This window comes from Panthera uncia, chromosome E1, assembly GCF_023721935.1.
Source record: "Panthera uncia isolate 11264 chromosome E1, Puncia_PCG_1.0, whole genome shotgun sequence".
NCBI classification, from domain to species: domain Eukaryota; kingdom Metazoa; phylum Chordata; class Mammalia; order Carnivora; family Felidae; genus Panthera; species Panthera uncia.
The window spans coordinates 5845359-5863537 of record NC_064814.1 but is presented as its reverse complement, the minus strand read 5'-3'; the positions used below and the strand labels follow the sequence as shown (position 1 = coordinate 5863537).

Genomic DNA, 18179 nt, shown 5'->3' with positions numbered 1-18179 from the left:
TTTATTTTTGAGAGAGAGAAAGAGAGAGAGAGGGACAGAGCAAGAGCTGGGGAGGGGCAGAGAGACAGGGAGGCACAGAATCCGAAGCAGGCTCCAGGCTCTGAGCTGTCAGCAAAGAGCCCAATGTGGGGCTTGAACTCATAAACGATCATGACCTGAGCCAAAGTCGGATGTTTAATTGAGTACCCAGGCGCCCCTGTGTGGTCAATCTTTTTAAATTTTAGCCATTGCCATTCTGGTGGGTATATAGTGGGACCTCATGATTGCTTTGATTTGTATTTCCCTAATGATGACAGATATTGAGCATCTTTTTATATGCTTATATGTGAGTCATCTGTATATCTTCGGTGAAGTGGCAGTTAAAATTTTTTGCCCATTTTGTTATTGGGTTATTTTTATTAATGAATTGTAAGAGTTTTTTATATATTCTAGATATCAAATATGTGTTTTGCAAATATTTTCTCCCAGCCTGTGGCTCGTCTTTCCATTTTCTTAACAGTGTCTTTTGAGGAGCAAAAGTTTAATGTTGACGAAGCCCCAATTTATAAATTGTTTTGTAGTTTGTACTTTTTTGTCCTCTCTTTGCTTACTTTAAGATCAAAAGGTTTTCTACTGTGCTTTTCAGGTTTTACAGATTTTGCTCTACATTTGTTTCTAACTTTTATTTTGTCTATGATGTCAGGTTTATTTTCTCTGCATGTGGGTACCCATTTGCCTCAGCAGCACTGTGTATAACGTTTCCCCCTTGCTTTGCCCACTCATCCATTAAGAGTCTACTAAAACATCCTCTTTTGTGTTTTTCTCTGCTTTGGCATTTCTCCACTTTTTTTTTTTTTTTTTTTTTTTTTACTGCCTGTTTATTGGACTTCCTCAGTAGTAGACTGCTAGCATTTGGAGGACAGAAATTGTATTACACATTGTATTCCTAGAGCCCAGTACAGAAAAAGGCTTACTAAACATTGCTTAGTTGTTGAATGACTGCATTACTTCTTCCTAAGAACTGAGTGCATTTGTCTTGATACCAAATTTATCGTCTGCCAAAAATATTTATGGAGTGCCAATTTTGTGCCACGTTCTCTTCTAGGCAGTGAATGAGAATCCCGGAGTCCTTTGCCCTTGTGAGCTTTTATCTATTTACAGGGAGAGGCAATAACCATGTAGGAGAGTCATTTCAGGCACTGAGAAATGCTGTTGCAGTCAGGTGAGAGTTGATGGTGGCTTGGATTAGACTGGTAGACGCGGTAAGTGGTTGGATTCAGGCTTCTTTAAGAGCAGAACAGGATTTACTGATAGATTGGACAAAGGCGGTAAGGGAAAGAGAAGAATCACAGATCAGTCCTAACAATTGGGGAAGGCTTTGCTCCAGTGGGGCGAGAATTGGAGATGAGCATCAAGAGTCCTTTATTGGTTCTTATGTTATGGATATAGCTCTATACCTAGGTTAGGTAACCTATAAAAGTGTGGATTAGGTAGTTGGATGTATGAAGCCGAGACTCAAAGGGATTGGTCTGAGTCAGAAAAATTGAGAGTCCTCATCTAAGAGATGGCACAGAAGCCATGGGATTGGAGGGCTCCTTTTAGTAACAAACACTTCAATTTCTTTATTTTTTTAAATCCCCTTTTTCTGAACTGCAGATCACTAAATTATAGTATAGTAATTGATTGTTAAGTGGCAGGCTGGGTTGAGGTGCCCGACAAAGCTCACTTGCTTATTCGGACTTTAACAGATTGGTTTGATCTCAACCACACTCAGCTGTATACATAGAGTAGCACTTAACTTTCATGAACATTGATTTCTAGGGTTATACTTGCAAATCAGTTGAAAGCAAAGCTTTTAGTAAAAATAAGTTTCTTTGGCTTTTTTTTTACTAGTTGATTCCAGGAGTGAATTCCAAGAAGAAGCAAATGTGTTTTGACTGGGGTCCAGGAGAGATGCTGGTGTGTGAAACCTCCTTCAACAAAAAAGGTAGGTTTTTTTTTTTCTTCCAGATTATCCATCTTGGCACATTTGGTTGTTTTCTTCTCTCAGATTTGACTGAGGCAAGAAACAGTTAAACTTATTTTGTACCATTTTCACTTTTGAAACTTTAGCTATTTAAGTTTTTCATTAACTTACGAGGCCTGGCAGATGTTGAGTCCAGGGAAAAAAATTAATCTTCCAGGTGTTAAAGGTTTCTCTTATTTATTATTATTATTATTTAATATATTTAAGTAATCTCTACAACATACGTGGGGCTTGAACTCAACCCTGAGATCAGAAGTAGCATGTTCTACCCACTGAGTCAGCCATGCACCCTGAAATGTTTCCTGTGTATTTAAAAACTTGAAGTTTTTTTTCCCCTTCTTGTCCAGAATCACTAAATTCCCTTTACAGCAGCCCCTTTATTGTGAAACTGCAGATTTATGAAGACTTTGAAGTCCTTACCTTTTATTATTGTGAACTTAATCGAATTCTGTAGGCTGTTGATAAAAGCACAAAGGATTTGGAGAGTGAAATGGCTCTTCCTTATTCTCTAAGTTCCATCAGGTTTTGGACATGGATCGATCTTTCTTTCTCTCTCTCTCTCTCTCTCTCTCTCTTTTTTTTTTTTTTCCTCCCTGAGAGAGCATGAGCCAGGAGGGGCAGAGAGAGAGGGAGACAGAGATGTCAAGCAGATTCAGCACCACCAGCGCAGAGCCCCACGTGGGGCTTGAACCCACGAACTATGAGATCATGACTTGAGCCAAGATCAGTTCAACACTCAACCAATTGAGCTACCCAGGCACCCTGGATCTTCTCTCTCTCTCTCTTTTTTTTTTTTTTTGGATATTCTCTTTCTGATATAGACTTCTCTAGTAAGATAAAACTAAATTTTGACATTTGATTTTGCTTTCTTCTTTTCAAGACGAGTCTTGGGAAATGCTGAAGATATTTTTGTGCAGATCTTTGACAGGTTATTCAAATGTGGAGGCTTTCTTTTATTATAGAGAGGAGATGGAGCTAATGAAAGTCTTAAAATTTTGGCAAATCATGTGCAGTTCATGCAGATTTATTTATTTATTTATTTGTTTATTAATTTATGGGAGAGTTCGAGTGTGCAAGGGGAAGAGAGAGAGGGACAGAGAGAATGTGGAACCCAGCGCAGGGCACCAACTATGAGATCGTGCCCTGAGCTAAACTTGGATGCTTAACCAACTGAGCCAGCGAGGCACCCCGATTTTATTTATTTTTTAAGTTTATTTATTTATTTTGAGAAAGAGCACTTGCGTGCAAGCGGGGGAGGGGCAGAGAGCGAGGGGGACAGAGGATTTGAAGCGGTCTCTGTGCTAACAGAGAGCCTAATATGGGGCTCAAACTCGTGGACTGTGAGATCACAACTTATGTCAGAGTCGGGCACTTAACTGACTGAGCCACCCAGCACCCCTGGTTTTTTTTTTTTTTTTTTTTAAAGTAGGTTCCATGCTAAGTGTGGAGCTCAGTGTGGGGCTTGAACTCATGACTCTGAGATCAAGACCTGAGCTGACATCAAGAGTCAGACACTTAACTGACTGAGCCACCCAGGTGCTCTGGTTGTTTTTTTAATATGGAACCTTCACGAATTTGCATGTCATCCTTGCGCATGGGTCATGCTAATCTTCTCTGTATTGTTTGAACTTTAGTATATGTGCTGCTGAAGTGAGCACAGTTCGTGCAATTTTTAAGTGATGTAGTTTTTCTTGATTTTGTAGTTAAGAATTGTCCCTGATGTTGCTAACTATTTCTGGGATATTTTGGTATTAAAGATTTCAAGGTTGGCAGAGCTATAGAAGCTGCCAAAGGGACAGTTGCTCAGAGGAGAACCTTCTTTGAATATGTCTGTCCTCTTTTCATACTTAATGGGAAGGCTTGTCAACATTTGATAGTTTGTCCTCAATTGTTGAAAACGTGAGGTTGTTTACATCTCTTGCAATCTCATCAGAGATGAGCCATTGAACATCATCATAGCTTGTCTGAGAAGCTGTTGCATAAGAAATTTCCACAAATTGGTTGTTTATATTTTATCGTTATAGAGCCTTTTTATCACTGTTGCAAAATAGTTCAGTTAACTTTTGATTCTTTGCTTTAGGAGTAATGGCAGTACAAAGTGATATAGAAATATTTACTTGAATTTGAGGTTATGTAAAATTTTGTCTGTAGATTTATCATATTTTTTGAGTTATATTTAGGCTAATATAAAGTGAGTTTAATTTTTTTAGTATATTTCAACTGATGGAGGCAAAAGTTAGTTCCAAAATAAGCCAGTGAGAGGGGACCTGGCTGGCTCAGTCAGTAGAGCATGTGACTCTCGATATCAGGGTTGTGAGTTCAAACCCCATTTTGGGCCTAGAGCTTACTTTATTTTTTTAAACATTTTATTTTTAAGTAATCTCCATACCCAGTATGGGGCTTGAACTCAGCCCCAAGATCAGGAGTTGCACGCTCCACTGACTGAGCCAGCCAGGCACTACAGGCCTAGAAGTTACATTAACAAAATAAATAAGCCAGTCAGTTGAGGAGTAAAGTCTGAAAGTAAACATGTATATTAAATAATTGATGTGTGGATAATTGATAAATAATTCATACTTTAAAAAATGAAATCTAGCAAAGTAGCTGAAGCTGTTGTAATTAGATAACTCAATTTAAAAATTTAGAGTCGTTATATGAGAGTAATGGTGATCGATGTTAAATTTTTCCTGTTTCAGAAAAATCAGAGACTGTGCCAGGCTGCCCCTTTATCTATATCATCCGAAAGGATATAGATGTTTACTCTCAGATCTTGAGAAAACTCTTCAATGAATCCCATGGAATCTTTGTGGGCCTCCAGAGAATTGAAGAAGAATTGACTGGAAAATCCAGAAAAGCTCAGTAAGTAGGCTGCTGGTAGGTACTGCATTCCACAACTAAAGCGTGAAAGCCAAATGAACTGCCTCATCCTTTTGCATGATGGATGGAGTGCCTGGAGAAATAAGGGGCTCCTGGTTCTATTTTGAGGCTTCTATCCTGGGCAGTGGAGGTAGGTAGGGATGAAATGTCTTTCAGGGACTGTGCAAATGGCTGTTGATCGATTTGGTGGCTTGATAAACTTTTTGTTTGTTTATATTCCTGTTTCATTTACCCTGCAAAGAAGAAAATTTAGGCCAAATAAGCACCTGAAAATCACTGAAAGAAGTCCCACTGTGGGAAGATTTTGGAATTCTCTTACTATAAAAATGAGTTTAAAAAAGTAGTTTTGTTGTATCTTTAAAGAATTGTACTCAGGGCATTTTTGGTAAGAGACCAGAAAACTATTATACTGTATATAGACTAGGGTTGTTTGAAGTGTGGTTCATGAGATAACTGCATCAATATCAGATACTTGTTAATGGCAGATTTCTGGGCCCCACCTCAGATCATAAAAATTAAAGTTTCTTGGGGTGGATCCTCAAATCTAAAATCTCCAGGTGAGTCTTAAGCACCATGGAGTGTGAGAACCTTTATGTTAGTTTTTTATCAGTGTCCATAAATACAGTTAGAGCATGGGCAGTGTTGGTATTTGTATTGGGGGAAAAAAGTTTTTCCTTCCTGTTGTGTGTCTCCTTTGTTACACACTACTGCCATATTCATTTCTTTGTTTTTTTGTTTGTTTGTTTTAGATGTTTATTTTAGAGAGAGTGCATGCAAGTGGAGGAGGAGCAGAGAGAGAGGGAGACAGGATCTGAAATGGAGTCCTCGGTCCATTTGGACAGTAGAGAGCCCGATATATGGCTCGAACTCATGAACTGTGACGACATGACCTGAGCCAAAGTTGGACGCTGAACAGACTGAGCCACTCAGGCGCCCCTTGTTTGTTTATTTACAAATTTTTAAATTTATTTTGAAAGAGAGAAGGCATGAGCGGGAGAGGGGCAGAGAGAAGGGGATAGACCGAATTCCAAGCAGAGTGGGGAGAGAGAGAGAATTCTAAGCAGGCTCTGCACTGTCAGTGAGATCATGACCTGAGCCAAAACCATGAGTTGGACACTGAGCTGACTGAGCCACCAGGCACCCCCATACTCACTTCTGATGCCAGATGTATGGCACCAGACAATTCTGTCACACCAGCTGGGTATCCTATAATTTTTTGTTTTTGTTTTTTGTTTTAAGTAAGCTGTATTTCCCAGTATGGGGCTTGAACTCACGACCGGAAGATAAAGAGTTGCATGCTTGGGGTGCCTGGGTGGCTCAGTTGGTTACTCATCTGACTCTTGGGATTCTGTCTCCCTCTTGCTCTGCCCCTCCCCAACTTGCTCTCTGTCTCTCTCTCAAAAATAAAAAGTCACATGCTTTACTGACAGCCTGCCAGGTCCCCTGGGTACCATATAATTTAACTCAATTTTGACCCTATCTACCTGGAGATCAGATTTCATAGGTTAAGGGCTTAGTCCCACAAGACTGTTCCCCGCTTCACATGTGAATTGCAGTTAGTGCATCCCCACGTTACTTAAAGTATTTGTCTGGCACAGCTACAGATTGGAGGTTCCCAAACCTTCTCATGTTCGATGAATTTGCTAGAGTGGCTCACAGAACTCAGGGAAACACTTAGCTTACCAATTTATTAAAGAATACGATAAAGGATACAAATGAACAGCTAGGTGAAGAGATAAATAGGACAAGGTTTGGGAGGGTTTGGAGTACAGGAACTTCTGTCCCTGTGGAGTTTGGGTGTGTCCCCCTCCCGGTACGTGGATTTATATACCCACCTGGAAATTCTCTGAACTCCATACTATTGGGATTTTATGGAGGGAGGCATGATCAATTATTAACTCCATTTCTAGCCCCTCTCCCCTCTCCAGAGAGGTAGGGTACAGGGCTGAAAATTTCTATTTTAATTTAATTTAATTTTAATTTTATATTTTTAAATGTTTATTTTTGAGAGCACGAGCAGGAGAGGGGCGGAGTGAGACACAGATCTGAAGCAGGCTCCAGGCTCTAAGCTGTCAGCACAGAGCCCGACGCAGGGCTTGAACCCATGAACTGTGAGATTGTTGCCTGCGCTGAAGCTGGATGCTCAACCCACTGAGCCACCCAGGCACCTCTCTTTTTTTATTTTTATTTGGTTTTGAGAAAGTGAGAAAGTGTGTGATTGGGGAAGGGGCAGAGGGAGAGGGAGAGAGAGAATCTTAAGCAGGCTCCATGCTCAGTGCAGAGCCTGACATGGAGCTCTATCTCAACCAGGAGACCGTGACCTGAGCCTGTTGGGCTCTATCTCAGGAACCAGGAGATCTTGACCTGAGCCTGTTGGGCTCTATCTCAGGAACCAGGAGATCTTGACCTGAGCCTGTTGGGCTCTATCTCAGGAACCAGGAGATCTTGACCTGAGCCGAGATCATGAGCCAAGATCAAGAGCTGAGATCTAGACTGACTGAGCCACCCAGGCCACCCTAGCACAGCAGAAGATTTCGGTCTTCTGTTGATGGCTGAGTCGTTCTTTGACCAACCCCAATCCAGGAGCCCACCCAGAATGGCCTCAATAGAACGTAAGGTGCTCCTGATGCTCTCATCACTTAGGAATTCACAAGGATTATAGGAATCTTGTGTCAGGGACTAGGATAAAGACTAGATGTTTCTTTCTTTCTTTCTTTAAAAAAAAAAAAAAACAACTTATTTTTGGGAGAGTGCAAGATGGGGAGAGGCAGAGAGAAGGGGACGGAGGATCCTTTTTTTTTTTTTTTTTTAAGAAAGATTTTTAAGGTGGTTTATTTTTAAGAGAGTGTCTGCACACAAGTGGGGGAGGGGCAGAGAGAGAAAGAGACACAATCTGAAGTAGGCTCCAGGCTCTGAGCCGTCAGCACAGAGCCTGACAAGGGGCTTGAACTTAATGAACTGCTAGATCAGACCTGAGCCAAAGTTGGCCGCTTAACCTATTTAACCTTCCAGGCTTCCCTGTTTAAATTTTGTTTAATGTTTCTTTCTTTCTTTTTTTTTTTTTTAATGTTTATTCATTTTTGAAAGACAGGGAGAGACAGAGCACAAGCAGAGGGTAGGGCGGAGAGAGAGGGAGGAGCACAGAATCTGAAGCAGGCTCCAGGCTTTGAGCTGTCAGCACAGAGCCTGACACGGGCCTTGAACTCAAAAACTGTGAGATCATGACCTGAGCCGAAGTCGGATGTTCAACTGACTGAGCCACCCAGGTCCCCCAATGTTTGTTTATTTCTGAGAGAGAGTAAGAGCATGAGTAGGGGAGGGGCAGAGAGACAGGGAGACACAGAATTCAAAGCAGGCTCCAGGCTGTCCACACAGAGCCTGATATAGGGCTTGAACCTATGAACCATGAGATCATGACCTGAGCTGAAGTTGGTTGAAGACACTCAACCAACTGAGCCACCCAGGTGCCCCAGGGGGACAGAGGATCCTAAGTGGGCTCTGTGCTGACAGGTTGATAGTAGCGAGCCTGATTTGGGGGCTTGAACTCATGAACTGGGAGATCATGACCTGAGCCAAAGTTGGACACTCAACTGACTAAGTCACCCGGCTGCCCCGATGTTTATTTCTTATAAATCACAGTATCACAGTATTTTACTTCCTCGTAAAATTTTACAAATGACTCATTCTGGAGGATACCCTAGTCAGCTTCGGGGGGATGGCAGAGAGGGAGGGAAGGATAGAAGGGGAAATCACTGGTTTCAAGAGGCTCTGGTAACAGAATATTGGTGACTCAAACATCATTATTCTAAGAGAAAAACATGTCGAAGGTCCTGTAATTCCTGGAAGGCAGGGAACTTGTCTTATTTATGTGGGCCCTCTGTTCCCACATACCCTTGCACGTTTATAAAGTATGTGCTCTAAGGGCATCTGGGTGGCTCAGACAGAATCAAGAGTCAGCATTCAACTCTTGATTTCGGCTCAGGTCTTGATCTCATGATATGTGAGATCAGTATGTGAGATTGAGCCCTGTGCTGTCAGCGCAGAGCCTGCTTGGGATTCTCTCTCTTCCTCTCTCTATGACCCTCCCCCTTGCTCTCTCTCAAAATAAGTAAACATAAGAAAATAAAATATATGCTCTAAAATGTTGAATGTGGGGCGCCTGGGTGGCTTGGTCGGTTAAGTGTCTGACTTCGGCTCAGGTCATGATCTCACGGTCCGTGAGTTCGAGCCCCGCGTCGGGCTCTGTGCTGACAGCTCAGAGCCTGGAGCCTGTTTCGGATTCTGTGTCTCCCTCTCTCTCTGCCCCTCCCCTGTTCATGCTCTGTCTCTCTCTGTCTCAAAAATAAATAAACGTTAAAAAAAATAAATAAATAAAATAAAATGTTGAATGAATGAATGAATGCCATCCTAATGGTGGGGTGATAGCTCCTGTTCTGTGTATCGGGGTTAGCATATCACCTTATTTTTTTGGCTGAATTATTTATCTGGACCTGAATCTTGGCAGTGAAAGGGGATGTAGGGTAGTGAGGATTGGGTGAGGGAATACGTGCAGATTGCTTTACCTCCTGCCAGTCTTGTTGTAGGTCATATACAGAATGTTGCTATTCTTTTTTGATTTAATTCCAGGATAATTAACATACAGTGTTATGTTATTTTCAGGTGTGCAATATAGTGATTTAACAATTCTATATGTTAGTTCTAAAAAAAAATATGGAACACTTACAGATTTGAAAGTCATCCTTGCTCAGGGGCCATGCCAGTCTTCTCTATAGTGTTCCAATATTAGTATATGTGCTACTGAAGTAAGCATGCTGTTCATTTTTAAATGGAACGAATAGGTGGTCTTTAGGCTCTTCTTCTAGAACTGTTTTTGTTGCTAAGGACTGCATCTTGGTAACTAAACCAGTTACTTTCTTGTGGATGTTTGTTATGTTTTGTCATTTTCTTTCTTTTTTTTTAATGTTTATTTATTTATTTTGAAAGAGCGTGCATGCATGTGTGCTCACAGGAAGGGCAGAGAGAGGGAGAGAGAGAATCCTAAGCAGGCTTGGTGCTGTCAGTATAGAGCCCAATGTGGGGCTGGATCTCATGAACCATGAGATCATGACCTGAGCTTAACCGAATGAGCCACCCAGGTGCCTTGTCACTTCCTTTTTTAAAAAGACTTTATCTTGAAGTAATTTTGGACTTACAGAAAAGGTACAAGAATAATGGATTACTGCATATCCTTCATCTAGCTTTATAATGTTAATATCTATATGTTACCATATTACTGTCACTTAAACCAGGAAACTTAAACATCAATGCAGTATGCTTAAAGACTTCATTTGAATTTCACCAGTTTTTACACTAATGTCCTTTTTTTCTCTTCTGTGACTGAGGTTGCATTTAACTTTTTTCCCATAGTCTTCTTTATGACTTTGACACTTTTGAAAAATATTGGCCAGTTATTATGGTGCTGTCCCTCCATTTGGGTTTGTCTGTTTTCTCATGATTGGACAAAGGTTATGTATCGTTTTTGAGATAATGCATTTTTAGTAAGAATACCACAGAACTGGTATGGTGTGTCTTCAGTACGTCATATTATGGGGTTTATCATGTTGAAGTTTTATTACTGAGTTTATTGACCTTCATCACTTGGTTAATGTGGTTTCTACTGGGTTTCTCCACTGTAAAATTACCATCTTTCCTTTGTAACTAATGGGTATTTGGAGGAGAAACTTTGAGATTATGCAAATTCTATTTCTCTTTAAATTTTCAACCATTATTTTTAGTGTCTATCAGTAGATCTCATTTGCAACAATTAATATCACTATGGATTCGGGGATATTTATTTAAAAATTTTTTTTTATGTTTTTATTTTATTTTTGAGAGAGAGACACAGTGAAAGCAGGGGAGGGGCAGAGAGAGATGGAAATAGAATCTGAAGCAGGCTCCAGGCTCTGAGCTGTCAGCGCAGAGCTCAACGCGGGGCTCAAACTCCCGGACTGCAAGATCATGACCTGAGCTGAAATCGGACGCCTAACTGACTGAACCACCCAGGCGCCCCTCTGGGATATTTTTTGTACTCAATGGGTTATCTTATATGTTACTTATTTTGATGCTAAAGTTGTTCCAGCTTAGGCCGTTAGGAACTCCTTCAGGTTGGCTCCTGTATTTGAGCAAGCTCTTATCTTCTATTGCAGACTTTCTTGCTTTTTGTCACTACAAGATGCTCCATGTTGGGCACCTGGGTGGCTCAGTCGATTAAATGTCCGACTTTGGCTCAGGTCACGATCTTGCGGTCCGTGAGTTCGAGCCCCGCGTCGGGCTCTGTGCTGACAGCTCAGAGCCTGGAGCCTGTTTCAGATTCTGTGTCTCCCTCTCTCTGACCCTCCCCTGTTCATGCTCTGTCTCTCTCTGTCTCAAAAATAAATAAACGTCAAAAAAAATTTAAAAAAAAAAAAACAAAAAAAGATGCTCCATGTTCCTGTTGTATGTCATTTCATTTTTGTAGATTGGTCCGAGTGAGTAAGAACTACCGATCAGTCATAAGAGCCTGTATGGAGGAAATGCACCAGGCTGCAAGTAAGGATTTTGTGTGTGTACATGTTACAGTAATTGAAATGTTTGTCAATGCTGCAAGGTAAAGTCTATTTGACTTTACAGTTCAAAAATCTTACTTTCCCGTCTTACGTAACCTAATATTTTGGCAATCGTCTTGAGTACGTTTTTCAAGTTAGAACATATTGAGTTGACAGGTGTGAGACTAACGACCAAATTAAAGATCTTTGAAAATCATATTCCCAGTTCTTTTACTTTCACAGTTTAAAGTCACCATAACCTTGAGAGCCATGTGATTTCTGGGTGCTGAGTAAAGTCTTTTATAACATGATGGTCTCTGTTCTGTTGCAGTTGAAAGTGTTGCTTGTAACTTAAGGGCATTGGGTTTGCAAATCATTGATCTGCAACAAAGAGATATGAAGCACTTTTTAAAAACTTACAGTGAAAATTGGTAGTCATTAGAGGAAATAGGCACAAGCAAAGAACCTTTTATATGAAGCTATAACTATGAGACTAAAAGTTTCATTGCTTACTTCAAAATGTTTTGTGTTTTGTTAGTTGCTGCTAAAGATCCAGCCAGTGGTCGCCAGTTCAGCAGCCAGGTAGGGGGGCCGCCTGCCTTTGTTGTCCTGGCACCGTTCTGTCCTTCTGCATCCTCAGCACCCACCTGGGGTGGCTTTGCAGTCATTGTTATGTACAAGTCTTTCTTCTTACCAGGTAGACAGGCAACTCCTTGGGGGTGGTAAGGATCATCTTGAACTTCTTGGTGCCCCCTTCAAGGCATAATGCATTGGAACACAAGGATGTGCCTGATAAGTACTTGTATGAATTTACAATTCTTATGGGGAAATATCAGTCCTAACCACATTGTGTCACCTGAGGTAGTGAACTGAGCTTTTGGAACCACTGCTTATTTTTATAAATTGGACTCAGCTCATGACCCAGCATTTTTACTGAGTTGTTTATTTTGTTGGAGCTGGAAGATGGCTGAAAGAATTCTCTTTCTTTGGTAGAATCTTGATAGTGTTCAAGCTCAGTAGTGAGTAGGGATTGGTGCAGCAAAGCATTTATTTTCTCTGAATAAGGTCGTCTGTGTTTTTGTATGAAAGGATGGTGGGGAAGGGGACTGAATATTTCCTAGGGCAGGGTCCATACCTGACTTATTTTTGGGTTTTATATTAGGTTTGCTTTTTAGTACACTTTCTTAAACTTTAGTCCCTTGAATACCACCTTCATGATTTTTGGTATATCTGTAGAACTCTTAATATTATTTACTGAATAAATTTTTCTAAAAATCATCTTCCATTTTACTCAGAGCCTCTTTCTAAATCCTAATATTCATCAAGACTGTGGGCATGATGGGCTAATTATATTTTTCTATAACGCACATTAAACTAAAATGAGAACTATTAAAAAAAAAAAAATGTTAGTCTGCCTACCATCCCCTAAAATTCTCTCACTGAATTCCCTGTGGGAAATCCTGTGGGATTTCCATAGGAATGTTCAGTAAATGTTGGGTTAATAATGAATGACCATCATGTGCTTCATTCCTTTGCTCTGAGAGCAAATATCAGGAATGTTTTCAGTTACAACCTTGTCTCCATTTCTTCCTTAGGTCTCCATTTTGTCAGCAATGGAGCTTATTTGGAATCTTTGTGAGATTCTTTTTATTGAAGTAGCCCCAGGTGAGCATGGAATCATCCCTTCCCAACATCAAAGGTGTCTACCTTTCCTGCATGTCATGATGAGAGTTTAATTGCCCAGAATGCTCTTTTCATCACTCTCCATCAATGTAACCATCAGAAAGTTGTACGTAACACCCAAAGAAGCCTGCCGTTTTGTCACCTCTTAGAAAATGCCTCCTGAAAACCTAAAATGTTAGGCTGGTGGCCCCTGAAAAACACCAGTAAAACATGTTAAACTGCTGTATGACAGGGGTGGTCAGTATTTATGTTGTGGACTGGTCGAGCTTATGAAAGTTTTAGGAGAAGTCAGGGGAGGGGCATGGAATGGGTTCTCCCTCCTAGGCTCAGAAGGAGCCAACTCTGCTTACTCCTTGATCTCAGACTTCTGGCCTCCAGAAGTGTGAAATAATAAAGGCCTGTTGTTGAAAAATTTAAAAGAAAGAGAAACTTAAGGATGTGAGGGATTATATGGTGGGAGGCAAAATCACTTGGAGAATTCTGTCACCAGTGATTGGGGCAGGGGCAGCACTACACGTGAACTGTCCATTCTGAATTATTGCATGTTCTTGAGCGAAACTGTGGGCGGTACGGTATCCTTGCTCTCTGTGGAGGTGCTGCAGGCTTTTTTTTTTTTTTTTTTTTGTATCTCTTGATAGTTTATGTTTGCTGTTACCCATAAATGAGTGTTAGTAATCTCTGTAGTCATAGCTTTTTACTCCTATTCCTGCTAAAGTCCTGAGCAACTTGAAATGAAAATTAGTTGTTTCTATGTTTACTTCCTCCAGTATATCTTGAGGGCTGTTGCTGTGTTTCTATCATTGTTGCTTACCTAGCACCTAATCAGTACCAGTCCCTAAGTGGCTGTTCCTTACCTGGCAATTGCACACTGCATCGTTGTGAAGAATTGGGGGTGGTGCAAGTGGTGAGATTCAGCCCTATCAAAGATTCAGTGAAAGGTGGAGCTGCCTGGCTCAGAGGAAGTATTCCTAAAGGTCCATTTGTCAGCCCAGTCCTTTATTCAGGACCATATGTGTGCCCACCTACGAGGGATAAACCACTTCTCCATAGTTCTCTTCTCTGCCCTATACTTTCTGTCCGTACTGTGGGAAAGTGGAATTTGCTACAGATGAAGCTGAGGTTTGTGTGTGACAAGAGTCTTTCCTCCTAGCCGGCCCTCTCCTCCTCCACCTCCTTGACTGGGTCCGACTGCATGTATGTGAGGTGGACAGTTTGTTGGCAGATGTCCTGGGCAGTGAGAATCCAAGCAAGCATGAGAGCTTCTGGAACTTGGTAAGGACCTCATGCAGGTTGGGCCTTCCTGACTTTCACCTCACAGTGTTTTCCCAGTACTCATAGGCAGGCCTGAGGGTTGCCTGCTGAGCCTGCTCACACTCAGACTGGCTTTTGGGTCTGTGATTATGGAGATGCTCTTAGATCTTTGCTTCCCTGATCCACAGAAGAGTTTAGAACTAAGTTGTCATGTGAAAAAAAATAATGCTTTGTAGGCTTTCTGGCGAGCAGGGAAATTTAGTTTCTTTGTGAATCTAAGGAAGAGAAGAGAAGATGGGGTAATACAAAACTGATTGATAGGGGCTGGGGGTGGGAGCTTAATGTAAATAAGCATGAGGGGTTTTGAGGTGATAGAAATGTTATAAAACTGGATTGTAATGATGGTGCACAATTCTGTAAACTTACTACTTAAATAGGTGAATGTTGGTGGTGTGTAAATTATAGGTCCATACAGCTATTAAAGATTGATGATCCTGAAGTCATTTTGGATTATCAGTTTGGAAGTCAACAGGTCTCAGGGGCGCCTGGGAGGCTCAGTTGGTTAAGTGTCCAACTTTGGCTCAGGTCATGATCTCGTGGTTCGTGAGTTCGAGCTCCATATTGGGCTCTGCACTGACAATACAGAGCCTGCTTGGAATTCTCTCTCTTCTCTATCTCTGCCTCTCACCCACTCACACTTTCTCTCTCTCTCAAGATAAATAAAAACTTAAAAACAACAACAACCGTGAAGGAGGTCAGCATGTCTCTTGGTGTTGTGTGTGTGTATGTACGTACGTACGTACATACGTATGTATGTATGTATTCTGTGCCTATGAAAGCAATGCTAAAAAAAAAAAAAAAAAAAGAAAGCAATGCTTTTTTCCATTTACCTTTCCTGACTTGTGACCCATTTGGGAGGGCCTGGGGAGAAGATTGCAGTTGACCTGAATAATGGAAGGTTGATTTACTTATAAAATACGGAATTCAGGTAAAGAATTGTTGCCTTTGAGACAGGAAATCTTGGGCCCAGATTTTGAGTCTCTGATTCATTCACTGAATATTTATCAAGCACTCCTGTTTGCAAGGCACTGGGGAAAACAACTATGACCAAAGTGGGCAAAGATTCCTGCTCTTCTGAGTCTTACATCTTGGGTGGGGAGACAGAAAATAAATACAGAAACAAGTAAAAGATGTAGCATGCCTCACAGTGAAGCCCAGTGGTATGGAGAGCAGGGGAGTCCGGGAAGGCCACCCTCATGAGGTGATATGGGAGGAGGGGCACTGGGCCAAAGGAGGGGAAAGAGCATTGCAGGCAGTGAGACCTGCAAGCGCTCTGACCCGGAGGCACAGTGGGACGAGGAGCAGAGGGAGCAAGAGCTGGAGTTGGGGAGGTAAGGGCAGAGAGCCAAAGGGTCAGATCATAGGGCCCCCTGGACTGTCCTAGGACTTTAGCTTTAAGAGAGGCTGTAGAGCAGAGTGGTAAGAACATGGTCTGTGGTGCCAAACTGCCTGGGTTAGCATCCCAGTTCTGCCTCTAACTAGCTGTGGGGTCTTGAATGAGTTATTTAACTGCCGTTAGTTTCTTCTGTGCAACAGGGATAGTGATCAGATCGTGTTTAAGATCATGTAATGAGGAAATTAAAGCACATAAATGTGTGTAAGCTGGTTGATAGACACAGAGCTCCTGTTTTACCTTGGAGTCAGATGGGGTGAGGGGGGCTTTGGAGAGCTGAGCAAAGGTACACCATGATCTGATGTAGGTTTTCAAGGCTCTCTGGCTGCCCTACTGAGGACGGAGCAAGGGCAGAAGCAGAGACCAGTCTAGAAGCTATGGTACTAAACCAGGCAAAGATGTTGGGAACTTGGACAAGTGTAGGAGCTGAGCAGAGGAGGTTGTGAGAATTGATTAGATTCTGGTGCAGCTTAGATACAGTTGGTGAGATTTGCTAATAGATTGGATGTGCGTGCGTGTGTGTGTGTAAGAAGAGAAGGTAGGACGATCAGGTTGGTGAGTTGGAGACATCTGGGTGTTTACTTTTAGACATGCTATGTTTAAGATGCCTATAAAATCCAAGTGGAGACACTGACTAAGGCTGTAAGATATACAAGTCTGGAATCCAGAGAAGGAAGTCCAGGTTAGAGAAATTGGGGATTTGTCAGCCTATATATCCTTGGCTTTTTTCAGCATGACTTAGTAAGGGAGAATGTTACTATGTATGTTTTATATTATACTTGTGTGTATATTACTGTTGATTGTCATTATTCATAATGGTTAGGGTCTGTAAAGTTGCCTGGAACATTGTATTACTGATTACTGTAATACAGCGTTCTTCTGGCCTCTGATCATGTTTTTGTCAGCTGATCAGTATGTAACCTTGTGTTATATATGTTTTTGTTTAAAGATACCTTATTAAATATATATTATTGATTCCTGGGGTGCCTAGGTGGCTCAGTCGGTTTAGCGTTCAACTTCGGCTCAGGTCACGATCTCACAGTTTGTGGGTTCGAGCCCTGCGTGAGGCTCTGTGCTGACAGCTCAGAGCCTGGAGCCTGCTGTGTCTCCCTCTCTCTGACCCTCACCCGCTTGCACTCTGTCTCTCAAAAATAAGTGGATATTAAAAGAAAATTTTAATATATATCACTGACTCCTTAACATTGAACTCATGGCTAAAAGCCTTGTAATGCATGCCTGAATGAAGCTTATCTGACATGTATTTTCTCCCTATCGGCCTTCATTAGCACTTAACACTGTATAGGGGCGCCTGGGTGGCTCAGTCGGTTGAGCGTCGGACTTCGACTCAGGTCACGATCTCGCAGTCCGCGAGTTCGAGCCCCGTGTTGGGCTCTGTGCTGACAGCTCGGAGCCTGGAGCCTGTTTCCGATTCTGTGTCTCCCTCTCTCTGCCCCTCCCCCGTTCATGCTCTGTCTCAAAAATAAATAAACGTTAAAAAAAATTAAAAAAATAAAATAAAAAAAATTAAAACACTGTATAGCACTTCAGCACTATGCTCAGGGGCTCAGGAAAAAGCACAGACATACAGGGGAGCCTGGGTGGCTCAGTCGTTAAGCATCCGACTCTTGGTTTCTGCTCAGGTCATGATCTTACTATGGTTCATGAGTTCGAGCCCCACATTGGGCTCTGCGCTCCCAGCACAGAGCCTGCTTAGGATTCATTCTCTCTCTCTCTCTCTCTCTCTCTCTCTCTCTCTGCCCCTCCCGCACTCACACTCTCTCTCTTTCAAAATAAATAAACTTAAAAAAAAAAAAGACTGAAAAAAATATACAAAAAAAGTGGTACTAAATAGATCCTGGAAAAGATACTTGTTTAGTGTGAGTTGATACAAGAAGGTAGAGCACCACCTATTTAACCTCAGCTGCAAATGTGCATATCAAGTGACTCAAATTTTTTGCCATTCTACACATGTCCACAAGTAATGGTGAAAGTACATCATATAATGATTTGGGGGGTTACAAGGAGGCAAATTCAGAAACATGAAATCTATGAATAAACAGGATTGACTATATTGAGTGTATGCATCTGTGCATCTATTTGAACTGAAATTTATGAATCAATCTTATTTATACTCTGCCATTTTCTGTTTTATTCATTAAGTAAATTCTATGTCTAACGTGGGTCTTGAACTCGTGACTCCAAGATCAAGAATCACATGCTCTACTGACTGAGCCAGCTAGGCGCCCTTATTTCATTTTTTCATTTTTTTTTTTTCTTCAAAGGTTATTTATTTTGAGAGATAGCAGGGACAGGGGAGGGGGCAGAGAGAGAGGGAAAGAAAGAGAAT

General features: G+C 41.5%; 1 protein-coding gene and 2 non-coding genes across 7 annotated transcripts in view; 1 reads left to right on the top strand and 2 right to left on the bottom strand.

Moving 5' to 3' along the window:
* NUP85 (nucleoporin 85) overlaps nucleotides 1-18179 on the top strand; it is a 196281-nt gene that overhangs the window by 161714 nt on the left and 16388 nt on the right. For 3 of the 5 annotated variants that reach the window (XM_049635750.1, XM_049635749.1, XM_049635752.1), the window contains 6 exons: nucleotides 1873-1966; nucleotides 4702-4864; nucleotides 11379-11449; nucleotides 11984-12027; nucleotides 13041-13110; nucleotides 14279-14400. In XM_049635750.1, coding sequence (XP_049491707.1) covers nucleotides 1906-1966; nucleotides 4702-4864; nucleotides 11379-11449; nucleotides 11984-12027; nucleotides 13041-13110; nucleotides 14279-14400 — 531 coding nt within the window. In that variant the 5' untranslated portion in view covers nucleotides 1873-1905. Of the gene's footprint in view, nucleotides 1-855; nucleotides 1202-1872; nucleotides 1967-4701; nucleotides 4865-11378; nucleotides 11450-11983; nucleotides 12028-13040; nucleotides 13111-14278; nucleotides 14401-18179 lie in introns of those variants that run through there. The other 2 variants (XM_049635751.1, XM_049635748.1) reach the window with 2 other exon arrangements.
* Nucleotides 3558-3663, bottom strand: LOC125927784 (U6 spliceosomal RNA). The gene has a single exon (XR_007459460.1). It is a non-coding gene; the product is annotated as a U6 spliceosomal RNA (small nuclear RNA).
* Nucleotides 9587-9692, bottom strand: LOC125927790 (U6 spliceosomal RNA). Its single transcript, XR_007459465.1, has one exon. It is a non-coding gene; the product is annotated as a U6 spliceosomal RNA (small nuclear RNA).